We start from the raw sequence: 15,979 nt of genomic DNA on the forward strand, positions 1-15,979 counted from the left end.
AAGCAGTGGTATCAACGCAGAGTACTCCTTTTTGATATTGGGATTTCCATTCCCGTCAGTTTATATATATATATTGTATATATAAGCATTTTTATGACGTTAAATAGTTTATCTCGATGAAAGTAAATATCGGAAATGCATGATATCATATATCCTTAATGTATATTCATCATTGAGAAACGTTAAATGATATTAATACCAATAATCGCATCAGATAATTTCGATTTCTTAAGAGATAATTTCTTTTTTTGTCCTGTCCACGAGTATGCAACTTCGTAACCAATAGTTTGCGACATTATATTTCTAATGCTTTTTAAAATAGTTTCTCCGTCCACTTGTGACATTCTTTGAATCTGTAACAAAATGTATTTCATATTATATATTGTATGATACATATATTATTATTTGATCGCACAACTCACTCCATTCTTTCTTTTTTCAATTGCGTCGGTAGCTTTAATTAATTACATTTTTATAAATTAATTAAATTAATATTATTTTAAATAATAAAAACATTACTTGAAATTATATGAAATTAATTATACTAACTACAGTCAATTATTAATCAAATTAAAATTGTATAATAAATATAAAATTGATTATGATGGATAGAATTTCGAATTTTAATATTTCATTTACAGCGATCATAATGGATATTTATGTAAATATTTTGAAAATAACAAAATACTTACAAATTGTCGTCGAACGTTAACATCCTCCAATTTCTTATTAAATGCATCTATTTGCTCCACCGTAGTGAGGGAAAAATTCGGTAGTTGAAAGAGATCAACCTCCTGTACTTCATTTTGTTCATCTTTTTGATTTTCCAGCAAATGAATAATCCGGTTGAGTTTACGCTCAAATGTTGCAAATTTTGCAAAATTTCGTCGTCGGCATTTTTCTAAACAATAAAAACAAGAAACATTAAAATTTTGGCAGCTCTCAAATACCAAATTATCGCATCATTGATAATTAATAAATATCAGATAATCGCATGATTGATTTGTATATTTATTTTTTGTAAAAATTAAAAAATAAAAATTGCTAAATAACTAAATATTAGCGCGCGCGTAACGCACTTCTCTGATGTCTAGTCTATTATAAGATATAGTATTATGGTAGAGTAGGTGTGAGAGAGATAGCGCGAAGCGTTCGCAATGTGTGGGAGAAAAATAGCGCGAGGCGTTCGCATGTGGGAGAGAGACAGCATTCGCATTGGCGTGGGGGGGAAAGCGAGAGAGAGAGAGAGAGAGAGAGAGAGAGAGAGAGAGAGAGAGAGAGAGAGAGAGATTGATTGATTGATTGATTGATTGATTGATTGATTGATCTTTATTAGCTTTCTCAGCTATTTGTAATACAAATCTAGTTTACATTAATTACAATATACTCCTTTAACATTCGCTTAAACGGCACAATTCTTTCATTCCGCTTTATTTCAGCTGGCAAGGCGTTATACATTTTCACACCTTCGTAAAACATACTCTTTTGCGCACTCCTTGTTCTGCGATATTTTATTGCAATATCCCCAGCTTGTCGTGTTTGCCTTTCACTCTCATTTCCCACAATTTCTAACCTATTTCTTAATTGCTCCGGTAACATGTTCCTTAAAACCTTAAAAATAAATATACACACATTATAATATAGCCTCTGTTTTATGGACATAAACTGCAGCGCTTGCAGCATACGCTCTACTTTGGTATGTCTATCACATTGCAATATGATCCTCATGGCCCGGTTTTGTGCTTTTTGCAATTTACTCAGCTGTGTTTCTCCCATATCAATTAACAGCGTCGCACAATACTCAAAGTGAGGTGCTATAATTGTCTTATATACAATACATCTAGTGTATGCCGATATATAATTACCTATTCTATTCAAAGAACTCGTTTTTTTTTCCTATTTTCTTTAGCATATAATCACAGTGGTCCTTAAATCGTAGTCTATCGTCAATAATTATCCCTAGGTATTTCATTATTTCCACACGTTCAATCTCAGTTCCATCCAAACATTTCAATGTTATATTACTTCGCAGTTCTTTTCTTCTACTTCTAACAATCATATATTTCGTTTTTCCTGCATTCATTTTTAACTTATTTATATTCATCCACTCTTCTACTATAGTAAATGCCATATTCATTTTGCCCTCTAATTCCGCGCTGCTTTCTCCAGTTACATATATTAACGTATCATCTGCAAACATTTTTATACTACATCCTTCTGGACAGATTTTTATTATATCATTTATATATACTATAAATAATAAAGGTCCTAATACAGATCCTTGCGGTACTCCATATTCTGTGGTCATTAATTTAGACCATTTATTGTTAAATTGAACCTGCTGTGTTCTATCCTTTAAATATGATCTTAACCATTCTATAACCATTCCCCTAATTCCATATTGATATAATTTCTCTAATAATCTTTCTCTATCTATTGTTCCAAAGGCTCGCTTAAGATCCATGAAAATTACCCCTACCATTTTTGCCTCACTAACTATCAATTTCCACTCATCAATGACTGTTTGAATCGCTGTTTCACACGAATACTGTTTTCTAAAGCCCGACTGATGTTCTGTTATAATACAGTTATCTTCCAAATATGTTTCAATTTGCTTTTTAACTACTAATTCTAACACTTTTTCAAATATTGGTAACATATTTATAGGCCTAAATTCACTTGCTTTTCTAGCTTTCTCTACTTTTGGAATCGGTATTATTGTAGACGTTTTCCAACCTTTTGGACAGCAACCTTCCTTCAAAGAATTATTTATTATATCAACAAATTCCTCTTTTATTACGCAAAATGCTGCCTTTAATATATCGCTAGTTATTCCCTCCTCTGTACCTTTCTTTTTCGGTAGTCCCATAACAATTTCCTGTAAATGCTCTATACTAATCATTTCAAAATTTTCCATAATTCCCTCGTTTTCAATAACATAAATAATTCTTTTACATGCATTTCCAGTTTTACTCCCATTTATAGATTTTACTATACTATTAATACTTTGTATATAATATAAATTAAATTTATCTGCTATATTGCATCCTTCAGTACTGTCTAATATTTCAAAATCTATATTCTCTACTTCCCTCTTACCTCCTGGTTCGCCTCTAATTATTTCTTTTAGTGTTTTCCACATAGATGTAGGATTTTCTTTATTAAGATCTATCATATTTTCATAATATTCTTTCTTCTTTGTCTTAATTAATTTAACTACTGTATTTCTTTCAATTTTAAATTGCAACCAATTTTGTTCCGTGTCATCATACAATGCCTTCCTATATGCCTCATCCCTTTTGGCCGCTGCTTCTCTTATTTCATCCGAAAACCACTTTTTCCCTTCCCATATTCTCGGAATTCTAAAATTTTTTCTAGGTGTTGTAGCGTCCAACGCATTTACTATACTATCAACAAATTTCTTCGCTCTCACACTGATATACATATCTTGGTTTTTCTCTAATTTATTTTCCACTAATTTAATAAATTCATCTATATTAAACTCTCTATAATTCCTAACACTAAGTTCTCTGTATTTATTATCAAATTTATTCGCATTCAGTTCAACTTTTAGCTACGCATGTTCCGTTATTTGAGGTTCATGCATTACCTGCACTTCTATTTTATTATTAGCAAAAATTAAATCTATAATTGTTTTACTATCTTTCGTAATTCTCGTCGGTTTATTTACATATTGTTTCATGCCTAAGCTCAACATTGTCGTTTGTAACTTCCTTGTATAAAACGAATCTAACATAATATCTATATTAAAGTCTCCTATTACCATACATTCTCCCCGTATTATTAACTCTTCTATTATATCCTCCAGAAATCTCACGAAATCACCATGCGATGCACTCGGTGAATGATATATTACCATTATTATTCCTCTATACAATTTTTCTTTCACCTCAATCGCAGCACACCAACAATTCGATTCTAATTTTTTTACTAATACTATTTCATATTTAACATCATCCTTTATATATAAAACAACCCCTCCTGTATTTCTATTTTCAGCATCGTATCTAATTATGCTATAACCTGGTACGTTTACTTCACTGTCTTCAATTTCAGCAGTCAATCTTATCTCTGATAACGCTATGAATGCCGGATTTACTTTCTTCATAATCTGATGTTGTATCTCATCTTTATGCGCCATCAAACTTTGCGCGTTTGTATACAATATTATTTCCGCTTCCTTCTGTAGTTGCTATTTCGCATCTTCCCAGCCGGCTCTCTTCTCCTCCTGTATCGCCCTTTTAAATGTTGGACATTCTGGGCTAAGGGCGTCGTGTTCATCACTTATCTTCAGGTTGTATGTTCGAATTTTAAACATACAATTTACACATTTTTTCTTTGTTGCCGAACATTCAATCGCTTTATGATTTCCCGCACATTTGTGGCATGTTTCATCTCGCGTATAGTTTTTTGCAATATGATAGTATCCCCAGCATTTAAAGCATCTTTTAACATTAATGTGATTGAATATAGGACATTTTCTCCATCCTATATTTAGTTTCTCTTTTTTCAACATCAATTCATGCGTTTCTTCATCTACTTCAATTATTATCGAACCTTCTTCTTTTTCTTTTCTTCTAAGTTGATTATTATCATTTCTTTTTTCTTTAACTATTTTCTTCACTATTCGCATTTGGAATCCATCATTTATTGCATCAATTCTATTCTGCTTCTTGATTGTAGTTATTAAGTCATCATCATCCAATCTCATTTCTTCTTCGCTGACATTGATAATTTTTATTTTAGGCTTCATCTGCGGTGATTCCGTAACTTTGAAATTTTCTCCTAGTTTGTCCTGCACTGTGGCTTTCAGCGTTTTCATTTCTTCTCCAGTTTCACAACCCATGATCACTGTTCCCTTGCTTCCTTTTTTTAGCTTCGTTATTCCCATCGCCATGTTTTTGATATCTACCTTTTCTTTTATCAATTTTTTTGTAACTTCACTCTCTTGTTGAATCTTGGGTTTGATAATTATAACATTCTCTTTCTTTTTCTCTTTAACCGCTTCACTATAGCTCCTTTGTATTCCTCCTGTTGATCCACTTCCTTCTCCCTGTATCATTCTTTTCAGCTCTTCCAGCAATTCCTGCTTTACATTTCCCAATTCTTCACGAACTATTTCCTTGACCATCATTTTAATTTCCTTCTTACGTGCTGTTTCATCCTTTATTTCTTCTACAACTTTTACCAGCCAATCTATTTTTACGTCAATAGTCGATGATCCACTCGCTCCTGATATTCTATTTCCACTACTTGGCGTCGTAAACGAACCTGTAGATCCTGTAGATCCTAGCCTGTCCCTGCCACCCCCGGCCACTGCCGATGCCTTCTTCATGTCTGCTTCACTTTCAATTGTAAATCTGTCAAATGGGCCAGAACACGGTACCAATTCTTGATTTTTATCGTAAATCCTATGCTTGCTTACACATCCTGGATGGTAAAACAGCTTAATTCGATTCACCTGATAACAAGACTTGCATGTTACCACCTGATTTTTTATTGTCTTTTTACATGCCGAGCATCGATATTCAGCATATTCATCGTCCATGCCGATAATTATCGGCCGAAACCGCAAATATCAGCGTAAGCGATCAGTCACCTCTGTTCCACTGTCACACGTCAGCACTTTTGTGTCCACCTTTAATGTCTACCTTCCGTGTGAGACTTTGGTGTCCCAAACAGAAAATGCACTTCTCACGCCCACAAAACAGCATATCCCGGCTAGATAACACTCATTGCTAATGCCGGTCTATGCCGCTATGACTTGAATAACTTTCTATCACTCCCCGTAACTATTTAACCGTTTAAAAGTTATTACTTTTGCGGAGCGATGTTTGACGCGTCTTCTCCTCCAGAGAGAGAGAGAGAGAGAGAGAGAGAGAGAGAGAGAGAGAGAGAGAGAGAAAGCGTTTGCAAGGCGGTACGAGAAGGATAGTGCGAGGCGATCGCATGCACGTGGGAGAGGAATAGCGTTCGCATGCACTCGGGAGAGAAAGAGATAGCGTTTGCATGCTAAATTTTGCAGACTGTGTATATTTATTACACTGTTTAATTCAAACATAAAGGATGGGATAAATAATTATATTCACAGATAAATAGTAAAATAACTTATTTATTACAAACATCGTAAAGAATATCATTTACAGCTCATGTCCATAATTCGCAATCTATGAATGATTCGCCGTTAAACATATCACTTTCATGTATCGCTTTTCTAGCGTCGCATATATTAGCGATATTATTACGTTGTAAAATAGTTACAAATTGTTTGAATTTTTCATTTACGATATGCGTATTTTCGCATAGCCAGTAAAACATATGATCCATACATTTTTCAAAATCGAATAAATATAATAGAGATGATGGCTTCATATATAAAGAATTATTGGATAATCCTATTTCTATAATATTCAATATTCCAACACTATAATTACTTCGAATGTCAAATCTCAAATCCGCAAAGGGTTTTCAGTCGATTATAGAAGCCGTTCAATGTCCGCATGTTTCTGCATTAGCGATTTCCATGTTTCAAAAGGCAATATTATTTGATTGCCTCGATTGTCACCAAGAACCAATTCCACGCATGACACAGCTCCTACGTTTATTCAAATATCCAAATATTTATATGACGTCGGGATTAAGGCATATCGTCTTCCGAATATACGAACCTCGCGACGAGGCTCGGATGAAATGCTAAGGAGTAAAAACAATATTATTTATAAATATTTAAAAGGTGTAAAAAAATATTTATAAAGTATAAAATTCATTAAGTTAATTAAAACTTACTTGTTACATTTCTTCTTCTTACACGGTGAAGTTTCATCAGCATCATGAATCGGAACGTAATAATTCATGCGGCTTCCTTCAGTGGGATATATTTTTATATGAACCTTTCACACAAGTGGTCGATGCAATACTGAACGTATTGAACATATTTAAAATATGTATTAGCATTGCAAAATTGCAAAGTAGTGAGGATTATTGCTGACACGATATTTTTTCTATTCGAGCGCCGATGTATGGCTGCTTCGAGATGACATCACTCTCAGGTGGAGATTTAACCAAATGCACAAAAATGCAATGTAATGTAAAATTTTCAAGCGCTAATGTACAGCTGCTTCGCGATGATATTACTCATAGATATCAGTATTCAAACGCGCGTGTCAAAACATGACAAAACTACGAATATAAGAATAATTATCAACGTTAAATTGTGCCAATATACAAGTAATTTAAACTTTTAGCCAAATGCACAAAAAATGCAACATATTATAAAATTTTCAAACACCGGTGCGCAGCTGCTTCGCGATGACATTACTCTTAAATACCAGAATTCAAACGCGCGTTTCAAAACAAAATCGTGAAATATAAGAATAATTATCAAGGTTAAATTGTGCCAATATACAAATAATTTAAAACTTTTGCGATGCACCTGGAAGTTGACATCATCTCTAGACAACAAAAATGCAATAATCGATATTAGTCAAAATATATGTGACAAACCGCGAATTAAAGATATAGATGGATACACATGATGGAAAGAAACATCAAGATAGAATATAAAATTGAGATAAAGAGGCACACCTCGTCAATATTTTCGCTAAGAGTTCCGAGACAAGAGCTATTAATAAGCGCATTCTATTAGCAAAACTTTTTTTGGCATAAATTTGAAAATATGGCGGAAGACAGTGCCGAACGAAATCTGCGTGAGCAATTTGCAAGGGTGAATTCGATAGAGGAGTACGTTGCGTGGGAGCAACGATGCGACGAATATATCGAATCGTTGGAAGAGCAAAGTCGAATCAAACATCCACGATTATTGATCGGGATTCGACAATCGCTGATTGCCCGAATTGCACGAATCGAGGGATTGAAAAACTCGTTACCTACAGGTTTTGTACATGCGATAGCGGGTGGGCATTGTCGCGAATACTCAATTTAACTATAAATATAAATAAATATAATCCTTTGCGCGCGGGATGTCATATAAAGTTACCACGGGCGATAATAATGAGGACAACGTGCAATCTAATGACAATACGTGTTTTGCGTAGTCTGTGGTCGCCGCTCTATATCCAGCTGAAAGATATGTTTATCGAGTATCTTCGTATCCTCATTATACGATAGTGCTGAATCTCCAAGACATTGAGTTGCCAGTGACTGTGAATTAAATTAAAAAATTCGTACTTCGAGGAAAAGATCATTGTCTGAAAGATACGTTTTAGCGAGCTAAAAAGAAACAAACCCGTCAACCTGTTGTACATTGGAGACAACAACGTTGGATACTTCGCGTGGATAAAAAATCTATCCAGACTCAAGAGCTCGCAATTGAGCAAAAAAGAGCACAAGAAATATATCTGCGATCGGTACGTATATATTTAATAAAATATTGTAGAAATAATGGAACAAAAATAAAAAATTATTTCTTTTTACAGATGTTTGCACTACTTTGGCTCGAACGACAAGTCACATACGGTAGACTGTCGAGAGATGAACGAATGCGCTATCCGATTACCGAGCGATAAGGACAAGTGGCTCACGTTCAACAACTATAATCGGAAAGAGCGGCTTCCTTTCGTCGTGTACGCCGACTTGGAGTGTGTTTTAGAGAAGACGGAGGAAGAGAGAAACTACCATCATCATAAAGTATTTAGCCAGGGTTGGGAAAGTTACTTTATAAAAATAACTCGTTACCGTTACCGTTATTTTTTCTAAAAAGTAACTCGTTACCGTTACTCGTTACTAATTTTAAAAAGTAACTCGTTACCGTTACAGTTACTAAAAAGTAACGAGTCGTTACAATTTCCATTACTTTTTTACAATACAAACTAATAAATTATTTTGCATAAGAAAAACTTTTAAAAAATTGTAAGCAAGATTTCATTCAAGGTTTATTACAAAATAAATGATTAAATTTTATCGAAATTCTTTATTAATTTTTAATAAAATTTGTTGCTCCATAGTATCATCATTTAAATGCCCTCTTTGTGGTGTTAATACAGAGCCACCGATGCTAAACATTTTTTCTACAGATGCACTGCTTGGTAGAGCTGTATTATATTTAATAAAAAGTTTTTTAAGTTTTGGATAGTCGTTTAACATTTCTATATTACAATTATTTGATTTTAAAAACCGTTGCAATTCTTCTTGTTCAGATTCATTTTGCACCGTTTTTTGCTCAAAAATGAAAAAAATCATCGTGATCGTCAGATTTTCCAGCTTTTGAAGAATTTTCAGTTGATCGGATTCCCAATAAATCCTCCAAGTAATTTTCAGCACGTTTTCTTTTTCTCCGGTTAACCAGTTTAACTTAAATTTTCGATGTAAACATGCTGCTATTATTAATTCTTTTGTTTCAAATATTGTAAGAAATCTAAAATCAAATATAGTAAATTAAGCGACATTGTTTGTTTTATTGAAATTAATACTTTTGAATCAATAGTTTAAAATAAAATAATATTTTTCAATTAAATCCTTATTTAAAATTAAATAACATATGTATTAATCAAATTAATAAGTTACCTTTTATTTAAACCTTGCTGAATAGCTTCAACTAATGAATGGCAATCTATAAGGTCAGATTTATTGAGATTTTCTAATTTTCGTTGCAAGGTACTTAGAACTGGTAGTAAATGAGAGCTCTGCTTTTCCGAAAAGATAAAGCTCTCATTGGATATCGCGCGTCGGGTCATCGCACTGGTCTGCAAGAGCCATAAGTTGACCAATCACATTCAAGCATTTTTACAACATAATAAGAATGCTAATTGGTCGATTTGCTTACGGCTTTACGGTTAAGATAAAAATTTTATCACGCACAATAGCAAGAATAATATCTTAAATCTTAAATAAATCAAAAAATTTGAAAAAAGTAACGATAAAAGTAACTGTTAAATTCGTTACTCGTTACCGAAAAATGTAACAAAGTTACTTTTTCCGTTACAAATAAAATTTGTAACGCCATTACCGTTACAGTTACCGAAAAAAAGTAACTGTAACGGTAACGGCGTTACAAGTAACGCGTTACTTCCCAACCCTGTATTTAGCATAGCATATTATGTACATTGTTCGTACGATGATTCGTTATCCGCGTATCATTCCCGTCGCGATATCGATTGCATATCATGGTTCGTCGAAGAACTAAAAAATTTAGCGCAACAAAAAAGAGATAAACGTGATTTTATTAAATTTCCAAGCTGTTTCATTCATCGTGAAGATGATGGCAAAGGATTGGGTAGAATTGAGGATAGACAGAGAGAGGTATGTGATGATCAAACGAGCGCGAGCTGCTCGATTGGTCATGATCTGCGGATACGCTTTGATGATATTCGCGTTCATCGTGCTCATCATTCTTCCGTCATTTGGTCTACACTTTCGATACCTGACAAATCTCACGGATCACGGCAGACTGTTACCGTTGCAGGCATATTATTTCTACGACACGGATAAGAGCCCCCAATTTGAGTTCACCCTTGTTATCCAAACCGTGACAATGTTACTAGGAGCGATAACTTACACATCGGTGGATTCTTTTTTTGCATTGACGATTTTTCACATCTGCGCTCAGTTGGAGAATTTTAGACACCGATTAGTTGACTTGGCATCGCGCAAAGATTTCTATAGCACTCTGCGCGATAACGTGCAGACTCATATACAATTGATAAGGTGTTTCTATGAATTTCACTTATTATCAAAAATGATCAGTAAATTAAAATATTTTTATATGTACGATAATACAATACAATAAAAAAACACACACACACACAAAAAGAAAGAGATAATTATTTCTCATAGTTTTCTTTTTTTACGCTATTTGTTGCAACGTCCGAATCCATTACGTCACAATTTTGAGAAATTTGTGGTTAAAATTGCAAAAATGGATTATTTTTTCAGCAACTTGAATCCTGGAGTCGCCAATGTTGGAGATAAAAAAAACTTTAGAAAAATGATTACTCTTTTGTGTTTAAAAACAAAATTACTTTCTGTTGAATTATATATTGTAATTAAGTTCATGTGCATTTTGTTAATTTTATTATTATAATTCTTATAAAATCTTTGAAAACGCGTGCTTTTTTATATCTATAGGTTTGCAGCAAATATCGAAAATACGTTCACTTTAATGATGTTGGGACTGGTATTCTATTTTGGTATTGTGTAAAAATTATTTTATCAGCTAATGTCCCCATGGTAAATTTAACATCTGATAAATGGGAAAATTTTCATAGCGCGACACAATGTGACATTTACGAGAAACCATTCGTACAAAACGATACACGCGTACGCGATCATTGCCATCTGACCGGGCGATACAGAGGTCCCGCGCATTCAAATTGCAATTTAAATTATAAAGATTCTTTTTGCATTCCAATAGTTTTTGACTCAATTTGGTCCACTCTAACTGTACACGAATATTGTCCTAAATGATCTGGGACATCTTATATATACATATGTATTTGGAATGACAAAAAATAAAATTTTAAAAATTATTTTTAAAACAACGGAAAATTTAGCATAAAATGTATAGAAAAAGAGAATAGTCGTACAGTTTTAAATTTCTTATGGTCTGCCAAGTAAATATATATAAAATAAAAGTATTTTAAGTTTTTCTAATCAATGACTTAATAATGGTAGTATAACAAGATTGGTTTAATTATTCATAAATTCAATATCATTATTTAGGAATTTACCGATAAAGAAAAGGTTCTCTCTCTAAAATAAATTATGACTATACAAATGTATCATTATTATATAAAAATAATTATTAAAAAACATAAAGTGTAGCATTATTATTAAGAGACAAAAAAGATTGCCAAATTTTGAATTTCAAGATATAGAAAAGCAAATTTAAATAAAAAAATTAGCAGAATAAAAACATAGCACAGAAGTTTAGAATATTTAAAGCAAGAAGACGAGCGATAAAACTATAAACTTTATTTATTTATTTGCTTAAATTGTGCGCACTATATTATGCACATGATTTAGTTACATACAGAAATAATCTTTAAGATAATTTACTCAAAAATTAAAAAAAATATATATATTTATGAAAAAACAATAAGAAAAATTTATACTCATCACGTTCAATTCCCAAATAATTTTTTTTTTCTTTATTAATTAACAATAACTCTCTTAAAAACAGAACTTTATAGAACTGGCTAATACGATGATAACCTATAGCACAGGGCAAAATATGCCATAATATCTGTAAAATCAGATATGAACTGTGTGATAATTACTCAATATATAACAGATTCACTTCCGGGGAAAAAAATAGAAGGCAGAAATCAGTACAAAAAAATACATTAAATTAAAATCACTTTACATATTGTATTAAAGTTCAGCAGTTACGTAATCACAAAGTAAAAACGTGCGAGTTAAAATATAATAGTATTTTGAAAATTATATTCAAATGCGAGATGGATTGTTTGTTCAAACTTATGCGCAGTTATAAAAAAATCAAAATAATATGCAATAAATCTTTTATGCGTTAAAAATATTACTCTTTAAATAATATTTTTGGTAACAAATTTTATTGCATTTAAAGCTTTTAATAGCTTTGCACATTTTTCAAAATCATCATATTGTATATTTATTAAATATCTCGTCTTTTAATTATTTTTAAGGAAAAAGATTTAAAACTCATAAAAATGTAAAAACTTAAAAGTTTATAACCCGTTTAAAGATAGATCTATTTATACATATACATGCAGAGTGTGCACGCGCGGTAATAACCGTATCAACGTATGTGGATTACCCGAGTGGAAATAATAATATGGCCTCGATTAAGAACTGATCAGGCAAGCCTTAATTAGTGATCGGATCCTGATGAGTACATCCGATCAGGATCTGAATGTTTGCGTTTTAACGCAATGCCCCTATCGGGAATTGATCTGAAGACCTTATCGGGAATCTAATTTATTTAATCGAGATTCTTATCGGGTGATTATGAAATATAAGTTTATTAATTATATAACGCAAGAGAATGTAATACAAATAATTTTGATAAAGTTTATGTATATTTATATAATATATATCATAAATGTAATAAAACGGAACAAACATAAACAAAGTAATATCTTTTAATACGTACAATCCTTCACATTATTGAATATTACAGAGTTTTGAATATCTCTTTTTGATGGTAAAACATCATCTTTTTTAAAAGAATGCGAGATAACATCTGAAATACCTCAATGAACTATCATATTCACATTAAGGCATTCCTGAGAAGGTTCTTATTAAATCCCGATCAAAATGATCTCGTTAGCTAGCAATAAAAAAAAGTTTATTTGGTCCGTTCATGCCTTATGCCAAACCTACTAGGGTAGACCCGAAGGAAACCTTAAGGCTCCTGAGTAGTCGCCGCGGCCATATTGAAATGATGACGTCAGAAGCGAGAAATGACACGCTGAGAATTCTTGCGTGCCATTTTTAAATAAAAAGATATTTTTAAAAAACAAGACTACAGATCGCTTTAGTATACTCGTAAAATTGTCCGAAAACTAAGCTTTTCCTTTGACAAGTAATAAATAACTGTAAAATGAGTGTCAAAGTAAGCCTAGTCATACGGGAAAACATGTAGTTTGACAGCTGTTGAAAGAAGTGGAAAATGTTCTTTTTACATAATACTTAACTTCCTAAGCTTAGTTTTCGGACAATTTTATAAGTTTCACAAATACGTTACACATCACAGCATTAGCATAAAGTGAATAATTACGAAATGGCACGCAAGAATAATTTGGGCTGCCAAAACGTCACTTTTCACGCCTCATAGTTCATCGATTTGCAACGTGAGGCGCTGCATAAAAATTCTGACATATGAGTAACACGCTGGTAACTTGTAGCTAACACGTAACATATATATAGTATATATATCTTTTATATATCTATTATATAATGTAGTACTCTATTAGAAAAATACTTGAGCAAAGGAAGGGCGCAATGCTCAGCCATTTCCCCAAAAATTTGATTTTAATAATATTTAAATAATATATTTTCTTATATACAGCTCCGTTAGGTCGATTATTGAGAAGGCGACGTAGCTCGGGCATTAAAGCGGGTGACTACCACGCATCAGATCCGGGTTCAATTCTTGTCCCTGGCACTTTTTTTCTCATTCTTTTTTATACAATCTAGCAACGAATATTTATTCATGTAAAATAAAGTTAATTAAATTAAATTTTTTTTAATTGCACTTTTGAAAGGCAATTTTCTTTTAATTTATTCAATTTAATTTATTCAATTTTAATTTATTATTTTATACATTCTATCCGATACAAAACGAAGTAAATAAAACGCCACTTTTTGAACATAATTATAATTTAATACAAAATTACAACAAGTAATTACGACAAGTATATCATCCGAATAATTGTAATCGATCTGTAGAGAATGTTGATGTTACTGATAATAAGGATGAATAAGTTTTGACACATTTGTTTGTATTAATTTTATATTAAATTATAACTATGTTCAAATAGTGGCGTTTTATTTGCTTTATTTTATATTGAGTAGAATGCATAAAATAATAAGGTTGTAAGTTTAACAAAAATTATGCTCAGTTTCATGAATAAATTAAAAGAAAATTGCCTTTCGAAAGTGCAAATTAAAAAAAATTTAATTTAATTAACTTTATTTTATATGAATAAATATTCGTTGTTAGATTGTATGAAAAAAGAATGAGAAAAAGAGTGGCAGGGACAAGAATTGAACCCGGGTTGGATGCGTGATAGTCACGCGCTTAATGCCCGAGCTACACCGCCTTTTCGCTAATTGATATAACGGAGCCAGATATATGAAAGCCATATTGTTTAAATCATTTTCTTGGAAATGGCTAAGCATTGCGCTCTATCCCTTTGCTCAAGTATTTTTCTAATAGAGTACTACACTATAAAAGCCTTTTTCAATTCGGTAATCCTAAAGTCGCGTCCTCCCCTGCTAGTCACAGGAACGTGCGCATCGTAAATATAATAGCACAATACTCTAGTTCTCTAGTAGTAGAGGTTCTCATTAAAATTTTCTATTCAATATTTTATTTTGTATTAATAACAAAAATAATTATTATGCTATTATTAATTACGTATATGTACGTTCTATAACAATTCAAAATATTTATGTTTTATGGTTATCAAAGTATTGTGCTATCACATTTGTGATACGCACGTTCTTGAAACTAAGTGATGCGCTCCTTAGTTACGATTTACGATGCAGTGATGCGTTGCTAAGGAGCGAGGGATAAGAGCGGTAGGCGTGAGCTAAAAAATCCAGCCGAAAGTTACATATAAATCCCAGTTCACTTATATCAGTGTTGCTGGGATTTACTTGCACATTTCGGCCCGATTCTGTGGCTCACGCCTATTGCACCCCACTCACCGCTCGTGCGTTAAAAACGAGTCGCCAGATATGTGTGACTAAGGACCGCGACGCTTCGTCTCAGGAGCGTTTATATGTAAGAATGCCCAAATATTGTATAATAATAAGACAATACTTTTCTAAATACACCGCGAAAATTCTTAGAATTAAAAGTTTTTTTTCAATATTTTATAATTTATTGATATAAAATATTGAAGAAAAACTTTTAATTATAGAAAAGTATTGTCTTATTATTATATTTGGGCATTCTTATATACGGACGCTCCTGAGACAAAGCGTCGCGTTCCTTAGTTACGCGTATCTGGAGACTCGTTGCTAACGCACGAGCGGTGAGTGGGGAACAATAAGCGTGAGTCACGAAATCGGGCCAAAATGTGCAAGTAAATCCCAGCACTGACTTATATGATAAGTCGTTGAACAGGGTTCTTATTCCTACCGCAGTATCTTTATTTCTATGTCGCCACCGTCAACTCGGAGTTTCACGGTGACTACTCAGGAGCCTTAACAAGGCCTTATGGTACAACAGGTATACTTCTACTCGGATAAATCGAGTAGGAAATTTCTGTACCATTCTGCGATTTTTGCAATA

General features: G+C 32.6%; 1 protein-coding gene across 1 annotated transcript; it reads left to right on the forward strand.

Moving 5' to 3' along the window:
- The first annotated feature begins 10,222 nt into the window (after positions 1-10,222).
- LOC138944135 (uncharacterized) lies at positions 10,223-11,176 on the forward strand. The gene is made up of 2 exons (XM_070315042.1): positions 10,223-10,683; positions 11,104-11,176. Exons 1-2 carry the CDS (start codon positions 10,235-10,237, stop codon positions 11,174-11,176), a joined length of 522 nt encoding a protein of 173 aa, XP_070171143.1. The 5' UTR covers positions 10,223-10,234.
- Positions 11,177-15,979: the final 4,803 nt, after the last annotated feature.

The sequence above is a fragment of the Polyergus mexicanus genome, unplaced genomic scaffold (genome assembly GCF_030449975.1).
Source record: "Polyergus mexicanus isolate NDT 795.1 unplaced genomic scaffold, iyPolMexi1.0 SCAF_98, whole genome shotgun sequence".
In the NCBI taxonomy this organism is placed as follows: domain Eukaryota; kingdom Metazoa; phylum Arthropoda; class Insecta; order Hymenoptera; family Formicidae; genus Polyergus; species Polyergus mexicanus.